General features: G+C 38.8%; 2 protein-coding genes across 2 annotated transcripts; one reads left to right on the top strand and one right to left on the bottom strand.

Annotated features, from left to right (window-relative positions):
- The first annotated feature begins 1,187 nt into the window (after positions 1-1,187).
- On the top strand, positions 1,188-6,683 carry LOC136278139 (beta-alanine-activating enzyme-like). Its single transcript, XM_066161490.1, is given in 5 exon segments — positions 1,188-1,945; positions 2,462-2,654; positions 2,979-3,388; positions 3,698-5,070; positions 5,558-6,683. Coding segments are annotated over 5 exon segments (3,438 nt in total). The 5' UTR covers positions 1,188-1,352; the 3' UTR covers positions 6,427-6,683.
- Positions 6,684-6,948: 265 nt separating this feature from the next.
- Positions 6,949-18,605, bottom strand: LOC131800049 (uncharacterized). The gene is made up of 2 exons (XM_066161487.1): positions 18,514-18,605; positions 6,949-11,397 (listed from the first exon to the last, which is right to left on the bottom strand). Exon 2 carries the CDS (start codon positions 11,359-11,361, stop codon positions 7,423-7,425), a length of 3,939 nt encoding a protein of 1,312 aa, XP_066017584.1. The 5' UTR covers positions 11,362-11,397; positions 18,514-18,605; the 3' UTR covers positions 6,949-7,422.
- Positions 18,606-23,367: the final 4,762 nt, after the last annotated feature.

The raw sequence follows: 23,367 nt of genomic DNA, 5'->3' as shown, positions 1-23,367 counted from the left end.
TATCAAACAATTAAGGTCTTCTTAAGGTGATGATCATTTCCTTTATTCTCACTTCTAAGTGTTTGAGCAATGATACTGTGAGTTCCAAAGAAATAAGATGCTCATCTCTCATACATTTCTTTCAGTTTTAGCTGAAATACAAGTTGGTGTCCAATAAAATGATATCCTCTAGTTATAATTGTTTTTCTTGTTCCCTTTTTGCTTGAAAATTTACAGATATTGTAGAAGTAAATTCCCTTAACCCTTTCACTCCCGCCAATGACCAAGACAGAATTTCTCCTTTCAATATCAACACAGTGTCAAGCAGGTAGATGATGAGAATAAACATAGATATCAATTATGGGATTATTAGTTGATCCAATACCAAATTCTCTGAACTAACATCATAAAAATTGTATGGTAGACAGTAAGGAGAATTACCAATGAGATCTTGGGAGTGAAAGGGTTAAAATCACCAATAGGAATAAACATTAAATTAAGGGTTTATAGGTGAGATTGGAACTATAAATTTTACCACGAGGCCTCAAATCTGTCTGCTAGCCTTAGATCTGTGTCCGCTAGCAAAGCAACAAACAGCTCTTAACCATATAACCATGGTAACCCAACATTTAAGTAAAGTTATAGGTCCAGTTCATCTCGTGAGGATGGCGGGGGAATGATCGGGGGGGGGGGGAGAAATAGCACAACAGCACAATGCAACCACACAACATGTACAGAAAATTAAAAGGCAAAAAGGATATCTGCTTCAAGGTCAAACGTTATAAATCCCAAGTCATTCTTTTCCTTAGAAACACTGAAGTCTTGAACATTTTTACTATTCAAAAGATCAAGAGGAAGACACGTGTTAGAACAAGAAACCCGAATATTCTGCCATTGTCAACGATCGACGATCAGGTCGTAAAGACATTGATACTCACACCAAAACTTTCTTCGTCTGTAACTGAAGAGGGGCTTGATGAGCTTCAAAAAGCGTCGATAGGAAACATAGGAATGTCAGGGCGGCGAGTACTGTTAAAGTAAACGCAAATATAGTGTTTAAACGAGAAAGAAATGTGTTCATTTTGTTTCTGAGCCGAATTTTTTGTTAAATTCGGAGTTGTAAACTTTTCATTGGACAGTGGCGTTCGAGTCAATGAAATGCCCACGAGTCTACAGTTTTATGATGACAGCTGGTCAGTCAGTGCGGGCTTTAACATGGCGGATGAACTTACTGGATTTCTTCGCATTTATAGCACCGAGAAAATTGTTTAAAATATTGAAATTACGCAAGAAAAGTTTCTAATCAATTTTTATTTGTATTTGGCAAGTATTTCAAGGACTTCTGCTTGAGATGATGTAATTTAGTCAGCTTAATGGCGACTCTCGACGCTCTGTTCGATGCGACTTCCCGTTCTTTTGGGAGTTATGTCGCCGTCACCTATAACTCTGGATCAATGCGAGAACACATCACGTACAACGAACTGGTTGTTCAAGCGTCCAAAGTTGAAGACATTTTGGAGACATTGTGCAAAAGACAGGGAACCATAGCGATATATTCCAAACAGTCAATTAGTTTAGTGTCTTGCATTCTTGGAGTGTTGAAGTCTAGAAATTGCTTTGCACCAATTGATTTGAACTGGCCTCCAGACATGATCCGCAAGTTTCTATTGAAACTGAGCATCCATCTTGTTTTATTAGAAGAAGAGCTACTCGAATCATTTGAAAAATGTTTACTGCAATGGAAACCATTTCTACCTAATGGCAGCAAAGTAGAATTTGTCTGTGATCAAGTCCTTGTTAACAGTGGTTTTATACTCTTAAGATGGCAAGATGAATTAAGGGAGGGGAAAGAGCATAGTGAGGATCAGGGCATCGCATATGTCATGCAGACATCTGGTACAACGGGTGAATCAAAAGGCATTAGAGTACCACACATGTGCATAGTGACAAACATCACTGACTTGAGGTACGTTTACTATAATGTTTAGTCACTGTAGCAGATTTAGAAGTAGTGAGGATGAGGGGTGATTCCCCTCCCCCCTCTCTTATTACACTCTTCTCTGATGTTAAAGAAAGGAACTTGAAACTTATGATTGCCTTTTAAGAGGTGGATATTGTGCAATCAACTAATAAGGGCAACACAGCATTGTACAAACTCACTTTCAAGGAGCTTCTCCTCAAATGTAAGGGGAAGGGGCAGGAAAAGTAAAGTATTTTGCCTGGCAACATGGTCTGCATTACAGTAAAGAGCTGCTTCATGAATGTTATTGCAAAATATGTATTTATACAAATAAACTGTGACAAGTGCTGAGGAGTGGGTTATAGTTGCACACTTTTGGACAAAGTTTCACATTTTTAAGGCTTCAAATTTTCCTCATGTTACCCCTGAGCTCCTGAATCACCTTCTGGAATCCATACACCACAATATTTACACATGTTTAATCTAGCACTAGCAACAATACTTATTCTTCATATTCCACAGGAACATCTTCCAAGTGACATCTGATGATGTAATGTTCCTTACCTCTCCTTACACCTTCGATCCTTTCATTGTTCAGATGTTCACAGCATTTGCAGCAGGAGCCAGACTTGTAATTGTGCCTGACAATGTTAAAATGGTGCCGTCTAAGCTTTGCAGCATTCTTTTTGATGAAGAAAGAGTGACTATTTTACAGGTTAGAGTTCTATGAGATACAAGACCCTGAGAACCATACCCTGGTTGGCCCCACCCACTCACCCAAAGGATTTACTTCCCCCTTCACTTAAGCTAGATACTTAACTCTGACAAGTTTGCCTAGTGAGAAAATTATCTGTTGATTTCCTCAGCAAAAATTAATTTTGGAAAATTTTGCATACAAACTACAATTTGCTCCTTCAAAGTTTTCAGAATAGCATTGCAAGGATTCTCAAAATGACTACAGTGATCACCTGTAAGACAAAGTGATACTGCATAAGTCCTTTTCCGTCTAGACTAAGTTTTATTTCTATATCTCAAACAGCCCACTCCATCACTGTTGTACCACATTGGTCAAGAACTGATTCAGTCAAAGATTCTCGATAAAGATTCATCTCTCAGAGTGCTTGCATTTGGTGGCGAAGCCTGCCCTACCCTCTCCACTCTTAGAAAATGGAGGTCTCCTGAGAGTAACAGCTCAATCTATAATCTTTATGGCATCACAGAAGTTTCCTGTTGGGCATCTTGTCATAAAATTACTGATCGTGAGTTGGAGGATACAAGTGCTGATTTTCATGGTATTTCAACATCTGGACATGTAAGCCTGGAGAGCCACAAAGCCAGTTGGGTTAGTGAAGTACCTCTTGGTACTCCTCTGACAGACACAACCATTGAGGTGCGAGATGCAAATGGGAAAATTGTTTTGGAAGGAGTGGGACAAATATACATTGGTAAGTTATTTTATTTATGGTAGAAGCTGAGAGATTTCTTGAAAATAATGTGATTGGCCAGTACCAGTAGTATTTCAGCCAAATTTGAAATACTTATAAGTAAAAATTACATTTTCTTTGATTTGTAGAATGAACTAAAATAGTATGGCTTCTGTGGGATATTAGGGATAAACAACAGCTTGTACCCTAAATATCACTCACTGCTTCAAATTTGTTATACTGATTTATAATTTTTCCGCACAGTCATTCTATGCTAATTCACTGAGGGGAGAAAAACAAGTGAATCTAATTTTTTTCTTTCTCTCTTTTCAAGTGGTGTAAATAGAGTGTGTCTCCTAGACAATGAAACCCAACTCCACCTGGGAACAATGCGTGCCACAGGGGACTGGGCTTATGTAAAAGACAAGACCATTTGGTACCGAGGACGCAAAGACAGGCAGATCAAGCGAATGGGAAAAAGAATAAATCTGGATTGGATTGAACGGCAGATTTCTGAGCAGTTCCCAGAAATGACATGTTCCTTGGTTTTAGAGAAAACTGCCGACAGAAAACCTGATAAACTTCGCTTATTTGTTGTAAACAAATCTCTGTCACATGTTCACAATGAACTGTCATCTTCTAAAAGAAGCATACTGAACATCTTACCGGTTGATGCTTGCCCTGATTCAGTACATATGATTTCTCACCTTCCAATGACAGCTCATGGAAAGGTCGACAGAGGCTCCTTGTTAGTTGAGGCTCAGAAAAGAACAAAGCTAGTGGACATGTCTATGAGAGAGTTTTTAAGATATGCCTTGAATGAAGTCTTGGAAGTCACTGAAACCAATGGTGAACAGAAGATTTTTACTGACGGTGAGAAAAGACAGGCTGATGACTTTTTTCATGTCAAACAAAGAGATTTTAAGGAAGATGACATGTTTATTGCTTGTGGTGGATCATCTCTTAATACAGTTAGGCTGGTGGATCTAATTGAGACGTTTGTAACTGAAGAGAAGGAGACAGAAGTTGATCTTTCTTAGTTATTGGACATAATTTTAACAAAACCCTTTGGTGCCCTTTGTGGTTACCTTGAGAGAAAACTCAATATTCTTGATAAAAGAAAGGATCTGGACTCCAAGGAGACACATCATCTACATCAAGATGCAAATGAAGTATCTCCTACTCTTGTAATTAGTGTTCCTTCTGAACAAGAGCCTGTTCTTCCAGTGAAGAGAAAATTCTCCACTCTAGCTGATGGTGCCTCCCTTTATAATAACGAGGCAGCAAAAAAGATCCAGGGAGTAGAAGAAAGTGAAGACTCTAGCACAAATGCCCTAGCCGGTATGATGTCCTGTGAGGCTGCACCATCACCAATAATGACCAAGGTCTCTAAGGAGTTCTACTCTTTTGTCCAAGATCGTAAAGTTCCCAGGAATGTCAACCTAGATATAGGAAATTTTAACAATGCCATAGGAAAAGTTTCTGTTTCTTGTCAGTGGCGAACTTGTCTGTACAAATGTATTGATGCATTTCCTCTTGTGGTTCGTGCACCAGGGAGGTCTGAAGGAGAAGTTTTCATTGGTTCCCATAGTCACATGTTCATGTGCATCAGACTGAGTGATGGCAAAGTCCTGTGGGAGAGTAGGCTGGGGGACAGAATAGAATCTTCTGCAGCTCTCTCACTCTGTGGTAGATATGTAATAGTGGGTAAGGTATTGTATATTATTTTTTAATTAAATGGCAGGAGTTACTCGTGAGTAAATAAGGCATATGAGAGAGACGCTGTGATTATGTTACAGGATCTGAATACATACTTTGAGTGTTTGTATATAGAATTTGTTTTTACTTTCTCTGGAGTGGTTTTCTCCATTACTGGTATCAAGATTCTCAATGCATGAGTATGCATTTTAAAAGAAAATGTCAATAAGAGGCTAAAATACTGCTGATTTGGTTATTCAAAATCTTTTCTTCACTCAAACTCTTCCTTACCCTTCCCTCCCCTCCTTTCTTTCAGCTTGAACTGAGACAAATTAAAGACCATGTCTTGCAAACAATATTAGTAATAATTCACAGTTTCTGGTGAATGTAGAAAGCTGACGTGGCCTCTGTAATGATTGTGATGGTATTTCCAATGGCCTGATTTGCTATTTTAATTTATCTTATCAAATGGAACCTAATATTTGTTGTTTTTTAGGTTGTTATGATGGCCAAGTGTATGTACTCAACCGCTTCACCGGTGAAACAAGTTGGACATTCCAAACAGGAGCAGCAGTGAAAAGTTCTCCTTGCATTGACCCCCAGACTGGGGTGGCCTGGGTTGGGTCACATGATCACTATTTGTATGCCCTTGATGTCACAAATAGGCAGTGCATTTCTGCAACACACTGTGGTGCAGGATCTTGTTTCAGTTCTCCATGTATAAGTAAGAAACCTCATTTAGTATTCATTGCTACACTAAGCGGCCATCTTCTTGCAATTGGTGCTACTGAACATACAATACTTTGGAGTCAGCAGTGTCCTAAGCCAGTGTTTGCATCACCATTATTGACACTCATTGGTATAGTTTGCGCATGTGTGAATGGGTTTGTTTATTGTTTTGACTTCCAGGGTAATAAGCTATGGGAGTTTGAGACACAAGCTTCAGTGTTCTGTTCACCGACTTTGTACCATGATATAAGATATGGTTCCAGGATCTCACACTATATTTTTTTTGGCTCGCATGACAAATCTGTGTATTGCTTGTCACTAAATGGTGAGCTCTCGTGGAGATTTTCAACTGATGGGCCTGTGTATTCAAGTCCTTTTGTAGTCATGATTGAGGGAAATATGTCTTGTCACACAATGTGTAACGCAAGGCCTTGCGATGAGCATGACACTCAATTAGCAGTGTTTGCTTTGTCAAGTGTTGGAAGCCTGTATATTCTGGATTTTTATTCAGGAGTTCTTTTAGCTTTTTATTCATTGCCTAGTGAAGTATTTTCTTCACCTGTTGTATTCAACAGTCAAATTCTCATTGGCTGTAGGGACAACTATCTCTACTCACTTGGAATATTAACCCTTTAACTCCCCAAGATCTCATCAGTAATTCTCCTTACTGTCTGCCATATAGTTCTTGTGATGTTAGTTTGGAGAATTTGGTATTGGATCTACTAATAATCCCTAATTAATATTTATTCTCATCACTTGTCTGCCTGATATTGTATTGATATTGTATGGAGAAATTCTGTCTTGGTCACTTGTGGGCGTTAAAGGGTTAAATGAAACTGAAGAGTAAGTAGTAACAATGTTGACTATAAAAAAATATTTTTATTTTCTCTTTACTCATCTAAAAATACAGCTAGATTTTCATTTTAATTAATTCCCAGACTGAATTATTTTTTTTGCAGACTTAAGACTGAATATATTTTATATTACAAAGTTGAATTACAATCAGAATTATCAATATTGCTATTTCACGTCTGTTGTTTGACTTAATTGCTTTAGTTAACCAGTTTAAATATAAAAAAAGAAAATTTGACTAAGATAAACTATATGAAAAAAAATTATTCTAGTGATTGCATATCCAGTGGCACATAAGAATATTCTATTATCAAATTCTCTACCTCAAGCAGCTATTCATCTTAAACTTAAGTGCAATTCATTATTGATCCCGTGGGGGGGGGGGGAAGACTGGGAGGATTTTGGGGGATCACATGGTGTTTTGGGGGAGTGGAGGGGGATCAGTCATCACTGAAAAGAGGATCATACAAAATTTACTGGCAATGAGGGGGGTCATAAGAATACTACAGAGCCTTAGGGGGGGAGGGGAGCAATGGCTTCCCCTTCTTCCCAGCCCTCTATCCCCCACCCCCCTGAGGTTATGGATAATGAGTAGTCCCTGATTTGCCAATTTCAGCCCTGGTATTCCTACAGTAAATGATTGTTGTGAAAAGAGAAGAGTTGGGTATTAAATTTTTACAACTTTCACTCCCTGGCAGGTCAATTACTTTTTCATTTCCTAGTTTGACCGAACTTGATCGATAGAAAAGTTACAATTAAAGAAAAAAAATCCGCCTCCTCTTAACGTTCCATGCCGTGTCGCAGGTCATCTATGGCAAGCTGTACGTTACGTAACTTATTCTGAATACTCCTTACATCAACATGTTCGTGACCAAGTTTTTTCAGTCGAATGTTTAAAGCTCGGTTAAAGTACTCCTTGGCTTGTTCCAGGTCGCCAAATTCATGGTGTATATCACCCAAACCTTCGTAGGAAAATGCCACATAAACATGGTCAGGTTCGAGATTCTTCAACTGGATATTTAAAGCACGTTCGTATAGCTCTTTGGCCTGTTGCATGTTATCCAACAAAAATTGCACATTACCCAAATGGTGGTATGAATTCGCCAAATCAACATGTTCGGGTTCAAGATTTTTCAGGTGTATAGCCAGTGCTTGTTCGTGATATTCCTTGGCCTGTCCCAGATTATTCCATTTAAAGTGCACAATGCCTAAGTTATGGTAAGTATACACGACTTCAAGGTGCTCGGGACCAAGCTTTTTCAACTGAATGTCTAGAGCACACTCCAAATGCTCCTTAGCCTTCTGAAGGTCCCACAATTCATGTTCTACATTTCCCAATTTAAAGTAATTACGGGCGACATCAACATGCTCGGGTCCAAGCCTTTTCAACCGAATGTCTAGAGCTCGTTGATAACACTCCTCAGACTTTTGCAGGTCACCCAATTTACGCTGTACAATACCCAAGTCATAGTAAATATCAGCGAGATGAACATGCTCGGGTCCAAGCCTTTTCAACTGAATGTCTAGAGCTCGTTGATAACACTCCTTAGACTTTTGCAGGTCACCCAATTTACTTTGTACAATACCCAAGCCATAGTAAATATCAGCGACATGAACATGCTCGGGTCCAAGCCTTTTCAACCGAATGTCTAGAGCTCGTTGATAACACTCCTTAGACTTTTGCAGGTCACCCAATTTACTTTGTACAATACCCAAGCCATAGTAAATATCAGCGACATGAACATGCTCGGGTCCAAGCCTTTTCAACCGAATGTCTAGAGCTCGTTGATAACACTCCTTAGACTTTTGCAGGTCACCCAATTTACGCTGTACAATACCCAAGCCACGGTAAATATCAGCGACATCAACATGCTCGGGTCCAAGCCTTTTCAACCGAATGTCCAGAGCTTGTTGATAACACTCCTTAGACTTTTGCAGGTCACCCAATTCACTTTGTACATTACCCAAGCCATAGTAAATAGTAGCGACATCAACATGCTCGGGTCCAAGCCTTTTCAACCGAGTGTCTAGAGCTCGTTGATAACACTCCTTAGACTTTTGCAGGTCACCCAATTTACGCTGTACAATACCCAAGTCATTGTAAGTATCAGCGACATGAACATGTTCGGGTCCAAGCCTTTTCAACCGAATGTCCAGAGCTCGTTGATAACACTCCTTAGACTTTTGCAGGTCACCCAATTTACGCTGTACAATACCCAAGCGATCGTAAGTAGCAGCGACACGAACATGCTCGGGTCCAAGCCTTTTCAACCAAATGTCCAGAGCTCGTTCAATATGGTCCTTAGCTTGTTGCAAGTTTTCCAGTTTACTTTCCACCACACTCATGGTAACCAATAAACACGCCACATAAATATTATCATGACCAAGATTCTTCACTTGGATTTCCAAAGCACGTTCATAATACTGCATGGCCTCTTTCAGGTTATCCGAGTCGCACTGTACATTACCTAGATGATGGTATGAATTTGCCACATCAACGTGCTGGGGTCCAAGATTTTTTAGCTGAATGTCTAGAGCACGTTCATGATTCTCCTTGGAATTTTGAAAGTCACCCAACTCACGCTGAACCGAACCTAGTAAATTGAAAATTCTCACAAGGGCATCATCCGTGGGTCCAAGTTCTTTTAACTCAACGTCTCCAGGATACTCACAACTCCGTATCTTCTTATCCATTTCAACCAGTTTCAAAGCTGTTTCACAGTAAACTTTTGCTCCTGAAAATTCGCGGTGATTTCTGCAAATTATTGCAAGCCTTCTGAAATATTCTGAACATTTGAAGTAGTTGAAAACGTGTTTCTCGGTAACTTGATATTTATCCTCGTGAAGGAAGACCTTTTCAACTTCTGCAGCAAATGTATTCAAGAGTGGAATGAGATGCTCACTATCACGAATAGAGTTTTCGTTGTTCCAAGTGTGTGGTAGATGAATGTCTATGAATTGGTTGAAGGACATTACAGCGTATGCAACACTTCGAACGTGTTCATCAGGCTCCTGACACTCGTTGATTACAGATTTTCTGGCTTCATGCACAACTTGATGCACACTAACAAAAATTCCACTTTCTCTCTCATCGAAGAGAAGAAGAGAGTAGCCTTGGATCTGAAGGGCAATTTCTTCTTTATCCAAATGCGGATTTTGATCATTCAAAATGTAGTTCATAAGGATGTCTAAGTGCAAAGGTTGTAAAGAACACAGGGAAAGGAGTGTAAACGCGCTTTTAACAACACTGTCATTGTTTATCGCTCGTTCAATAGCCAGCTTGGTTGCGACAGTCATGGACTTCCTGTAGCTTGGGTTGGTTTTTGTTAGTTCCCTTTCAGTAAGGGCTCGCATACCTCTCTCTAGCTTTTCTAAGTACTCTTCCCATCCAAAGCTTCTGCCAACTTTACTTTCACGAACCTTTTTCATGTAAACGCCTGCACTAGCCAGCGCAAGGGGTTGGTAATCTAATGCCTTAGCGATTTTATCCTCCATTCCTTGTTGTCTAATACCAGAGACCGTTGCTAAAAAGCAACGGGCATCTGTGGGCACCATGCCTTCGCTCACTGAAATGTGAGAGACAAACGAGCTTTCAGAGGGGATGAAAAAAGAGTTCTGTGTTGTGATAAGCAACTGGCCTTTCGTCCACAGGTGGTTTCCACGCCGAGGGAGAAAATCATGTACATCACATAAACTGCTAACATTGTCGACTACCAAGAGCCACGATCCGTAAAGAGGAATTTTGGTTGCTATCAAATCCTTTAGATTGTTGATTTGTTCTTCGAACTTCATCTCTGTTGAATTAAGGGTTTGCATGATGGTGGATTCAGGGCACTTGATTTGTCTTCCCAAAGAAGCGTACGATTCCAGGAGTGTCTTTGAACTTTCAGCGTTGAGAGTCATCACGAACGTGGGGGTTTTGAGGTCTTTGCTGGCTGTTTCGTAAAAGTGTTGAGCTACCAGACCGCCTAGTTGAGATTTGCCACTTCCAGGGTTACCCGAAATATATAGGTAACTCAAACCATTTTCATTTGCTTCTCTTAGTCGTTCGAGTTCTTTCGTCATTTTTCCAACCTCGCTCTCGCGTGATGCGATTTCGTGAGATGGTTTAGGCGGAAGAATGCAGAACGAAGAAACCTCACTATGTAACTGTTCCTCAAGGATATGGTGCTGTTCTTCAAGGATTTGATGCTTTTCTAAAACACTTTGAAGTTCCTCTGTCGGAAAACTTTTCTGCTTGCAGACATTTTGAATATCATTGGTTGAGAGACCAAGACACTGAAATGCGATCTTCACTTTTTGAACAGCAAGTCTGAACTGTAGATCTGACAGCTGACCCTGTGGCATGTGAGCGAACTCTTCATTGCGAAATTCTCTGAGCTCATCGACATTCGAGCGAACTGCTGCACCGAGTCCGTGGCCAATGGAATCGGAGTATAGTATTGCAAAAAAGAGTGTAGTACAATCCCACTGTGCCCTATCTCTATTTTTTATCGTTTCCAGCAGACGAGCATTACGCGTTCGGCTCCGGGGAGACTCCCTGTTGTAGAAGTCCATTCCATTTTGAGGTGTATCTTTCCATTCTCCTAACGTTGCCTGGTAACGACTGTCCCACTCTTGTTTAAAAATGGATCGCAGCCCTTGTGGCAGGATATTAGTGACAAGATGACAAATTCTGAAGTAGTTTAGTTGCTTTTTGGTGTAAACTGAGGAAGCCATGTCTTCCTTATCGTGTCATTCTTTTAATTTGCAACCCTGTTTGGAAACCATATTACATATTCAATATTGACTGAAAAGACCAATTAAGAGACCTGTTTTGGTCAAGTGTCTTCTTCATCGTTTATCACCATAAAGCGCGTTTGACTGTCGCGTGACTCACTCAGTGAAAGAAATACAACAGCTTGATTTTATTTTTGATGAGCGATATATAAATATTCATACGCACTCAGTGAATTCCAAGGTCAACCTCTTTCCCAGGGTCCTCTCTCTTCCTTCTTCGCGAAAGTTTTGCACTCATTAATTAGTAGCCGTTCAAGATCCCCCCAATCCCCCTCCCCAGGCAGCCCTAGCCTGGCTAAGGTGGAGAATACAAGAGTTCTATCTATAAATATGGAGGTGTAAAAATTAACTTTCGCGAAGGATCGGCTCAAAAAAAGGGTCTACAAGATCCAGGTTTTAAAGATTGGTCAGTGTGTAAATGTTCCGGTCGCTGATTTTGCCTTTTGAAAAAAATTGGGTGGGCATTTAAACACAATGTTTTCTCGGAGGTCAAATCAATCTTCAAAAGTTCAGATGCCCGGGGATTTCAAGGGGGATATTGAAGCTTCGAAATGATCGACACGTCACTTCTCGAGGGAGAAAGAGAGAGGCCCTGGGAACGAGGATGTCTTCACGCGACCGGCTCTCGCACGCGCGTGTCTAACGCTTTTACGTCATAACCTCGAAGTTAGCTACAGTTCTAAGCTTCTCTGGAGCGTTTTGTAATTGTAAGGAGAATTTTGTTACCGATCCCTACCTAGAGTCTAATTCAAAGCATATTCCTGCCATCTGCTCGGTGTTAGCCAGTTTGTGAAACGTGAAACGTCGTCACGCATAGCATTCATTGCAGCCCAGCCGTTAGCTGCTGGTTGTCTTGTCATGCAACGCATCTCTGTCCACCACCAAGAGAAAGCGTGGCGTGACAAGACCAAACAACAGCTAATGAGCTTCTTTCTCCAGGAACAAAAAGTTTTGTTTAAGCTTTAGAAATACTTTTGTTTTCAGGCGTCTTATTGTTCGCATTTTATGTTCTCATCACTGGGTCACGACCTGTCGGTGACGTCTGCCGGCGGTACTTAAAAATGATCTTCCTATTTAGTGGTATCTGATTACCATGAGGGGGATTTATTTTTTTCATATATGTTATAAGATATGATTATTTTCCGTCGTCACCCAAGAAGTTCCATCAAAAAATCGTGACCGTCCATACATCCCCAAAGTGAAATCTCGAAATCTTAGACATCAGGTCACAAAGTATCAAAAACAACTAAACTATTCGTTACATTAGTGTTATTGCGCAATGTAGGTGTCACGTCAGGGGTTTCCTGCATACCACGGAATTTTACTTGTCAGATAAAGTGAAGGAGGCCTAATGTCAGCTCGGATCAGAAAGCTTTTCGAAAATTTACAGGGAACTTTGATCAATGATCCCGATGAAAAAGAGAAATATTATTCAGTATTCAAACCAAAAATTTTATAAGAACGTTGACTGAAGTTGATGACGGATCAAACGAGATTCTTGATAAGCACATTGTTGTCAGATTGCGTCATATTCCCTCTTAACGTTAATTTTATTCTTTAGAAGATTGAGAAGGCTTATACTATTTTGCGAAACGAAACGAAACGAAACGAAACGAAATCAGGTGAGATAGAACAAAACTAAAGGAATAATGCAGATATATTTTCTAACAAGGTAAAGAAAACTTTCACAAGGAATTTGGAGTAATCGTTCATTAACAAGAAAAAAAAAAGAAAAAAAAAAAAAAAAAAAAAGAAGGATTTTTATTCATTTCGCAAAATAGTAATTTTAGGAGCGTTACTATTTTGCGAAATGGAATTTTTCACCCTGCGGTGACAACGTGACCTCTTCCATGTCACAAAAATACATTTAAACATTACAGATTAGTATATCACCGTACATTTTGGCCTCCTCTTATTTCCTAAACCGTATTAAAATGTATTTCGCAAAATAGTAATTTTAGGAGAGTTGCTATTTTGCGAAATGGACTATTTTCACCAAGCGGTGACTAAAGTGACCTCTTTCATGTCATAAAAATACGTTTAAACAGTACAAATTAGTATATCAACGGAGATTTTGGCCTCCTCTTATTTCTTAAACCGTATTAAAATGTATTTCGCAAAATAGTAATTTTGGGTAGAGTTACTATTTTGCGAAATGGACAATTTTTACCCAGCGGTGACTAACGTAACCTCTTTTATGTCATAAAAATACATTTAAACATTACAAATTAGTATATCAACGAAAATTTTGGCCTCCTCTTATTTCTTAAACCGTATTAAAATGTATTTCGCAAAATAGTAATTTTAGGAGAGTTGCTATTTTGCGAAATGGACTATTTTCACCCCTGCGGTTACAACGTGACCTCTTTCACGTCACGAAAATACATTTAAACATTACAGATTAGTATATCACCGTACATTTTGGCCTCCTCTTATTTCTTAAACTGTATTAAAATGTATTTCGTAAAATAGTAATTTTAGTAGAGTTACTGTTTTGCGAAATGGACTATTTTCACCCAGCGGTGACAACGTGACCTCTTTCATGTCACAAAAATACATTTAAACATTACAGATTAGTATATCACCGTACATTTTGGCCTCCTCTTATTTCCTAAACCGTATTAAAATGTATTTCGCAAAATAGTAATTTTAGGAGAGTTGCTATTTTGCGAAATGGACTATTTTCACCCAGCGGTGACTAAAGTGACCTCTTTCATGTCATAAAAATACGTTTAAACAGTACAAATTAGTATATCAACGGAGATTTTGGCCTCCTCTTATTTCTTAAACCGTATTAAAATGTATTTCGCAAAATAGTAATTTTAGGAGAGTTGCTATTTTGCGAAATGGACTATTTTCACCCCTGCGGTGACAACGTGACCTCTTTCACGTCACGAAAATACATTTAAACATTACATTATAGTATATTCTCAAAGATCTCGGTCACCTCCTCTTTAATGTAGTAATTTCTAAACTAATTGAATGTAGTAATTCCGAAAAATGTTTATTTTGCGAAATGGATTATTTACACTCGGCGGGCGGCAACGATGTTGCCATTCTCGTGTCACACAATATGTATTTGGTTGATGCAGTAAGATTTTGTCCTCTTCTTATTTCATAAATCGTATTTAAATACATTTTGCAAAATAGTAGTTTTTGGAGGCATACCATTTTGCGGAACGAAATATTTTTATCCTTCAATGACAAAAATGTCTTTCTTTTCGGGTCAAAAATTTACTTTTAAACATTACATTATGGTGCACTCCCGATCTTGGTCACCTCTTTATTTCCTAAACCGTATAAAAATATATTTCTTTAAGTAGTAATTTTGGAAGAATTGCTACTTTACGAAATGAATTATTTTTACGCCATGATGAAAAATGTTGCCATTCTATTGTCAACAGTACATATTTGATTACTTAAAAGATTTACATATGCTTTAAAAATTGCAAATTTACTGGAAACCCAAAACCTGAGAAAGTTTTAAATGCGATTGAAATACAGTAGAACCCCCCTAACTCGAACCCCCCGGTAACTCGAATGAGATCCAATTTCCCTTGGCCCAATTTTTCAGTCATTTACTATCAGCTAACTCGAACAATTTTTTGTCTCCTTAGGAAATTTGAGCTGGCTGAGTTCTACTGTAACGACTGAATAGACTAATGTAGAAACAAGAATTGAAATACTATTAATTTGTTGAATAAGGTCTTTGTGTAATTTTCGCCTATTTCAAACTTCAACATTGCAAGAAGCAAATCCTTGTGACCGTCTTTCAAACGCTGCTTTACACTGTTGGTGACAGTTATCAAGCCTCTCCAGAAATACGGGTGCCTTGGAAGGATACAGCTCTTATCAATGCAATAAAACCTCTTTGCCTTTTTTTTATGCGTTGCGACCATTTCAACATTGCCGTTATTGTCTTTTTTAGGGTAGCGATAACGCTCCTCGTGAAGTAGAACAATGTCGTAGGGCGCTATCTGTATTCTCTTGGGGAACTCATTTGTGCAACCGGTGCATGTTCTTGCATTCGAGTAGTCATGAGTAAACACCACATAAAAGGGCTCGTCATTCTGGTAATACTCGATGTATCTCGTGGGCTTTGGCACCTTAACGTCATAAGGGTCTTCTTCTGACACGACTGGCACCTGGCTTACGTTATTTTTCCCTCTTCTTTGTTTTACTCGTTGATTCGGCTTTCCCTCAAGCTGTTTAGAGAGGTTTGCGCTGATGATTTTTCTCATTTTGTTACAAGCTTTCTTGTAAGTGGTGATGAAACTTCGCAGCTTACCAATCTTCTCAGCGACAACAAGGACGTGAGGGCACAAACCACCACTATCACGGAAAGATTTGCAGGTCTTGTCGCACGATATCTTCCCTTTCTTTGTTTTTACTGTGTAACTGATATCAAACTCAGTGACGCAGAAGTTTGTATTTGAAAGTTCTATGATCTTATAATGCGACAGTATGATTTCCGCCCTCCTCCATATATCTTTAAGCTCATAGGAAGGAAATTGTAATGAGAGCTGGCACTCGACAAGGCCTATGGACAATTTTCTGGTGATGGCCTCATCCCTCCTTCTGCTGGGAAGGATACAACCAAAGACCTTTTCTATTTTTGCGTCGCGTTGCTGGGATGTCATTTGTGTCCACTGTAATGGATCCACCTCAAGGTGATTATAGTCTGCGGACAGACGATATTCTCCCATCTGATAGATGGCTTTAACCAGCTCGTCTAAATGAGGCTGCACTACGCGTTTCTCAATGAGATCGTGTATTGTCACCTGATCAGTTTTCTGTCTGGAAATCTCCTCTTTTATGACCTTGTTGTATGCCTCGGTTCTCAGGTTTTGCCACTTGTTTGGCGGGTTTCCAAGGCCAGCAGCAACACGAACAGGTCGTAACATGCATTTCTTCATACTCTCAGATAAAGGTCGAAGACGACCTTCACTTGAGTGAAGCCATTTGGTAAATGCCTCTGGCCATTGGCCCTCAGTAACCTTCAGCTCCTTATCAAACTGCTCTTCAGAGGTACAATCTACAAGACCTATAATCCTTCTCCCATCATGCTCAGAGCCTAGAAGCTCGCGAGCTATTTCCGTTTGCTGTGACCGAACCCTTCGAGAATATACTATAATGAAATGTTTAAGCGTATTTTTGCGACCCGAAAAGAAAGTTATTGAGGGGTAAAAAATAATCCATTTCGCAAAATAGTATCTCTCCTAAAATTACGATTTTGCGCAATAAATTTTGAAACGGTTTAAGAAATAAGAGGAGGCCAAGATGTTCGGTGATATACTAATTTGTAATGTTTAGATGTATTTTTGTGACATGAAAGAGGTCACGTTGTCACCGCAGGGTGAAAATAGTCCATTTCGCAAAATAGTAACTCTCCTAAAATTACTATTTTGTGAAATATATTTTAATACGGTTTAAGAAATGAGAGAAGGCCAAAATGTTCGGTGATATACTAATTTGTAATGTTTAGATGTATTTTAGTGACGTGAAAGAGGTCACGTTGTCACCGCAGGGGTGAAAATAGTCCATTTCGCAAAATAGTAACTCTCCTTAAACTACTATTTTGCGAAATACATTTTAATACGGTTTAAAAAATAACAGGAGGCCAAAATGTTCGGTGATATACTAATTTGTAATGTTTAAATGAATTTTTATGACATGAAAGAGGTCACGTTGTCACCGCAGGGTGAAAATAGTCCATTTCGCAAAATAGTAACTCTCCTAAAATTACTATTTTGCGAAATACATTTTAATACGGTTTAAGAAATAAGAGGAGGCCAAAATCTTCGGTGATATACTAATTTGTAATGTTTAAATGTATTTTTGTGACATGAAAGAAGTCACGTTGTCACCGCAGGGGTGAAAATGGTCCATTTCGCAAAATAGTAACTCTCCTAAAATTACTATTTTGCGAAATATATTTTAATACGGTTTAAGAAATAAGAGGAGGCCAAAATCTTCGTTGATATACTAATTTGTAATGTTTAAATGTATTTTCGCGACATGAGAGAGGTCACGTTGTCACCGCAGAGTGAAAATAGTCCATTTCGCAAAATAGTAACTCTCCTAAAATTACTATTTTGCGAAATGAATGAAAATCCTTCTTGTTAATGAACGATTACTCCAAAATCCTTGTGAAAGTTATCTTTACCTTATTTGAAAATATATCTGCATTATTCCTTTTGTTTTATTTCATCTGACCCGATTTCGTTTCGTTTCGTTTCGCAAAATAGTATAAGCCGATTGAGAACAAAGAAATACATCTCCTTTGATTCTCAGTAGCCTTCTCGAACGTTAAATATATCATAATAACACAAATTTTCTCAGAAAACGATGCGACGTGCAGTTTTTCAGTTGCACATAAAGACCGGACGAACTAGTCGGGATAATCGAGAATGTGAATATTAATGAGTAACGAAGAAAGCGACATTTTATCGTCAATCAAAACCTTTACAAACCGTTTTGAAAAAATATGGTCTACATCTTTACTATCCGCTGTTCATCATGTGCAGCGTACAGCGATTTACGCTTCAGTCCTTCGCTGGTCTCTAAGTTGTCGGCAAACTTCATGATCTTTTCCTTGTTCTTACGGATATCAGATATCTGCTGCGTACTAACGCTGCCAGCTGACTAATTGGTCCCTTTTCCCCTTTCTCTAATCGCAAAATTATAGACTATTTCTCTTTTATCGAAAGAATGGGCCGCTTACGCTCAAGGACATGATGATCGTGAATATTCGTGATGCCGTGTAGCTTGTTTATCTTGCACGACAGGCCTAATTAGTTACGACGCTTGCGAGCGCTGCTTTTGTTTTTTGAAAGCGAAACAAACTCCCCTTCACTTCACTTTTCAACGCTGTAGTTTTAAAAAGAATATAGCTACGTATCTTGATCATAACTAATTGACATTCATGACAAAATTGCGACCGGAGAAAAAGTCCGAATAATCGAGGTCCGGATAATCGAGGTTCGACTGTGCGGACATTTCCGGGTTACGGCAAATTCAGAGCTTGTTCTTTAATCAGAATTGAATTAGATAAAGTGTTCTGCGCACTTTTTCTGAAGGATATGTACTCACCATTCTATACACAACAGTTAAGCCGTGATAGCACCATAGGTTGTAAGTTAAAGACTCACTGAGCAAGGTCCATAGAGAGTCGCCTTCGTTACTAATGTCTGCAAAGTCATGTGGCTAGTCTTACAAATCCCATCGTACTTTGTGGGTAAATAAAAGCGTATTAGATATGCAATACGTACAGATTTAACTAGTCATCCATCTACCTTTTAAACTGGCATCCGATTTCAAAGACTCTTTTCTTCTTTTAAGGTTGAACCACTGTTTTCAATCATATTGCTAGTAATCAAAGTCATTGCAAAGGACGAAGTTTAGCTAAAAATTTTTACTGTTCTCTGCGCGGTCTGTTTAAGGCTCTCTTATCCTCATGTGTTCATGTGCATCCTGAGGAAGAGTTGGCTAGGGACAGAATAGAATCTTCTGCAGCACGCTCACTTTGTAGGAGATATGTAATAATGGGTAAGGTATATTTTTTTTTTAGATTAAATGGTAGGAGCTATTCATGAGTAGATAAGGCAAATAAGGAAAAGCTTATGATTATGTTACAGGATCTTTGAGTATTTGTGTATAGAACTTTTTTTTCACTTTCTTTGGAGTAATTTTTTCCATTTCTGATACTGGTATCAAGATTCTCAATGTATGAGTACGCATTTGACTAGAAATTGTCGACTGTCACGGATATCGTGACATCGTGTCACACTTTTAGAGCGCAAGATGGCGGCAATGTTGATGTTTCCTCGTGATTAAAGTTGTTTGTAATCCATCGAGTTTGAGCCAATTCTTGAGTCGAACCGCGGAAACAGGAGCCTAGCTTCTGAGCTTACTCCAACTTGCAATAATATTGGATATTCAACTTACTGTTAATTTGGTCATTAAAAAATGTTTTCTTCACTCAAACTCTCCCCTACCCTTCCCTTCTTTCAGCTTGAACTGAGACAAATTAAAGACCATGTCTTCCAAACAATATTATTAATGATTCATAGTTTCTAGCGAACGTAGAGAGCTGATATGGCCTCTGTAATGATTGTGATAGTATTTCCAGTGGCCTGATTTACGGGCCTGGGCCGGGAGTTATAAATTCGGCTCGATTTGTAGTTTTCGACACAAATCTGCATTCTTGCGCAATATTGTGACGTAATCCCAGTGCGCTTTGCAGGCGAGTTTTTCCATTTGACAGGCTCGTGTTTCTGTATCGTGCTCAAGCTCACGTTTGTTCAATTCGTTCAATTCGCTCAAGCTCACGTTTGTTACTGGGATACCTGTGGTAGCCCAGTCATAAAATGCCTTTGTTTTTTTGTCGTCTTTTTTTTTTTTTTTTTCCTCCGCCACAAAATGGAAAAATTGCGCAATAGTACCCAGAGGTCATTGGGCCCTCAACACCATGACAACTAACTGTGATCCAATGAGGTGTTCACATGCTGATCACGCGTGCTATCTTGATGATGATTGACGTTGTCATGCACGGACAGGGCCGGGTCACATGACGAACACGAGATTTTTGCCCATAAAACTCTTTTGTCAGTCGTTTTGTATTTCAATGTGTTTGGATTACGATCATCTGGAGCATTATGGCGCAAACGCTCAAAATACTTATAGACGCATACACAAGTCGTATTGTTCGCGGCCAATCCACACAAAAAGATGTTATTGAGCGGTAATTTTGGAACGGACTGAATCGTGAACGCTTGAAAGCCATGAAAGCATTGAATGCCTTGTATGTCTTGTATGCTAAGTATGCCAATGTCTTAGTTGAAAACGTTAACTCGTTGTAAAAAGCAAAATCTGAAATCTGAAACCAAACTGCATTTACTCTATGCAATCTATTGAACAACACTACTACCGTGAGACTGAAGAATAAAATTCAAATGGATGCAAACTGCTTGTGAAGAAAGACGCCATGTTGGATTCACTTGATGCCAGGGAACGTAGCTACGATAACAGTGCGAATGGTATTAATTTCACGATCAGAAATGAATCTTATGTTTTTTTTCCATTGTAGTTGTATGGATATTCTTTTTTAATAAATTCATGATCCAAAATCCCGTTTTTTTTGTATATAATGTTATTATGTTAAGTATTGTTTACGCAATTGTCCTGTCACAGGCAACCCAAGGTCACGTCTCGAGAAAGAGCCAACGATTAATTCACGAACGCGTTACGCGTTGTGTGACTCAGAGTAAGTTATGCTGGGAACCGTTGAAAATTTGAACACGTTATTAGGAATAGTATAGGGAACGAAATATGGTCGATTTACAACGATAAATATTTCGAAATATGAAGATTTTTCTCGTAAAATCAATAAAACTTACTCATACCCTGTGTATCCGTTGTAGTTTCTGGCGATTGTTGCCGTTTTAAGCTTGCTTTACCATCACTATTATTCACGTCATCTACTTTTATTACATTGGTAAAATCTGTACAGACATCACACCAACCAACTATGTTGAAGGCTTGAAATTATATTACGATCGATTTTAATCAAGAAATGGGCCAGGAATTTTCCACAATAGTGCAAATAATCGTGAAGGCTGATCGCGGAAAAGCGATTGCGTGACGCTCGGTAAGCTGTAAGATGACATGTTATTATATACCAGACGTAAAAACTCTTCAGATTCTCAGTCTGCATTTTGTACCCACTCTGCAGTCTATATTTTGTATCCGGTCTGCAGTCTGCTGTCTACATTTTGTACTAACAGGTATCCGTGGCACCAATACAGTTTATTTTTGGTTACATTTATTCGCACAATACACATAATCTACCTCAAAATACCTGTGTGTGAGGTAATTCGACATTTTCATTCTTTCCCGCGTTGATAATCTTCTTTCCTTTTGTAAGAATGTAGACCACTTACAATGTTTCAAGTAATCCACCCACCCTACAAAAAATAACTCTTGCATGCATAGCATGCCTATGTTTTGAGACAGGTGTATGCCCTTGGCCACACTTGAGCTCACTATTTCAGTATACTAGTCCGACACGCGTAGTATCACTACACTTGATTCCACGGATCCAGTACCATCCAGGTATCCCAGTTACCCTGCTCACAGGGTCTAGTTCAATAAAAGGCACTGGACGTAGCTGTTCATTCCTGGCTAAAGGTAAGCTGTCTTGTGTATTCTTTGTTATTTTGAGTTGTGCTGTAGCTTTTTTCCAAACACTGCAACATTCTCTCACCGTCGAAAACAAATAAAGGTTGAATGCCAATGAATGCCTTGATACCTTGAATGCCAAACTTACGAAAGTACACTGAATGCCTGAACAAGAATCGGGATTAAGCTTAAACTAAAATGCACTACTTAGAACCTGAATGCCAGAATTCCTATGTAAACAACTTAGAAGTGAATAATGGCCGTAATTGTTGTTGCCCAGAGTCTACATTTACATCTGTACCTGGCAAAGACAAATCTATTTCAATAGAGGGCTGTAGATCTCGATATGCCGAGTTTATCCATTGTCATTGTGTCAAGGCTAGCTGCCATACAGTTCGACGTGATCGTGAACCAAGCAGAATTCCAGTGAAACGGCTCACTCGTGTTTTTAAAAAAAGCAGGAAAATAAGGAGGCTAGTGAAAAACACATCATCAAAAATATACCGCGGTCATCTCGAATTCATATTTATATTACATTTAGAAGTGCTCGTCCAACTGTTGATTTTAGTTATAACACCCATATGTTTCAGTGGAGATCTGGACACAAGGTTAAACCAAGAAAAAAGCGAGTTTTCGCATCTCACTTTGCTATAGCATCACGCAGAAGAAACCATAAAACTACTAACCTGAAGTTTAAGGTTAAGGAAAATTGTAGATTTCCAAAGGCAGTAAGTAAAGATATTTTAAAAGAATCACGTGTTTATAAGAATTTGAATCATAGGGTAAACTATTGCCAATCACTCCTTTGCAGAGATATAGAAAAAAATCCAGGCCCTGTCTCTGTTGTTCCCTCTCAAACACTTCATGCACCATATTGTCAAGGTAATGTTGCAGTGTTTGTTCAAAATGCTGGACAGCAATGTGCAGCCATGTCTTTATGTAGTCTAATATACAATGACAAGAAGTCAATTACTTCTGCAGAAGACTTGGTTGAAATTATGAACATTGGTAACAAACTGTATTCTAGTCTATCGACCATATCCAGAAACTCTTTCTTGATGTTAACAGAGTTACCTTCAATGATTATGGTGTTTGACACTAATTATCACCTCCAATATAGTGAAAGGTATACTTGTTGGTTACATGCGAACAGCAATTATTCAATTGAAGGCTTTCCTTACTGCATGCCTCTGGTTAGTGCTTTGCAAACTTTAATAGCAGAAACCTATAACTCATTCCTTTTGACAATACAGATTAATACTGTAGCAATTTATCGTACTTTACATGGTGCATATAAGGTATTTGATTCCTATGCTAGAGATTCATTTGGTTTGGCCCATCCTCAAGGAACTTGTGTTTTGTTGCATTTCCAGGAAATGAATAAATTAGTGGAATATTTTCAGAGTTTATATACTAATGATGCCATATTTGAGCTGAAAGGTTTAAACATTTCTGTATCAGAAATTGGAGTTCATGATCATAACAAGCCATTTTCATCAGAAGATCAAAATGTAACTTGTCAGACAGCTGCTGTTAATGAAGATATCACTATGGAAATTGATGCAAATATTAGTCTTTTAAAAAAGAGTTGTGCCATATGCTTTTATTGTGTTTGTTTTTCAATTATTAAACCATGTAGTTATTGGAAGTCATTTACATTAGAAGCTGTTGTTGAACATGGAAATATATTTTATAAAGAAAACCTTGACACCAGTAACCAGTTCACAATTGATGGGTTACCACTTAGGCTTAAGATCTATGATGCTG

This window comes from Pocillopora verrucosa, chromosome 14 (genome assembly GCF_036669915.1).
Source record: "Pocillopora verrucosa isolate sample1 chromosome 14, ASM3666991v2, whole genome shotgun sequence".
Taxonomy (NCBI): Eukaryota; Metazoa; Cnidaria; class Anthozoa; order Scleractinia; family Pocilloporidae; genus Pocillopora; species Pocillopora verrucosa.
Note: the sequence above shows the minus strand (reverse complement) of the source record. Positions and strands in the feature narration are given on the sequence as shown.

Bases quoted from the DNA above. Each gene is read 5' to 3' on its own strand.
- LOC131800049 (XM_066161487.1), bottom strand. From the start codon at position 11,361: ATGGCTTCCTCAGTTTACACCAAAAAGCAACTAAACTACTTCAGAATT.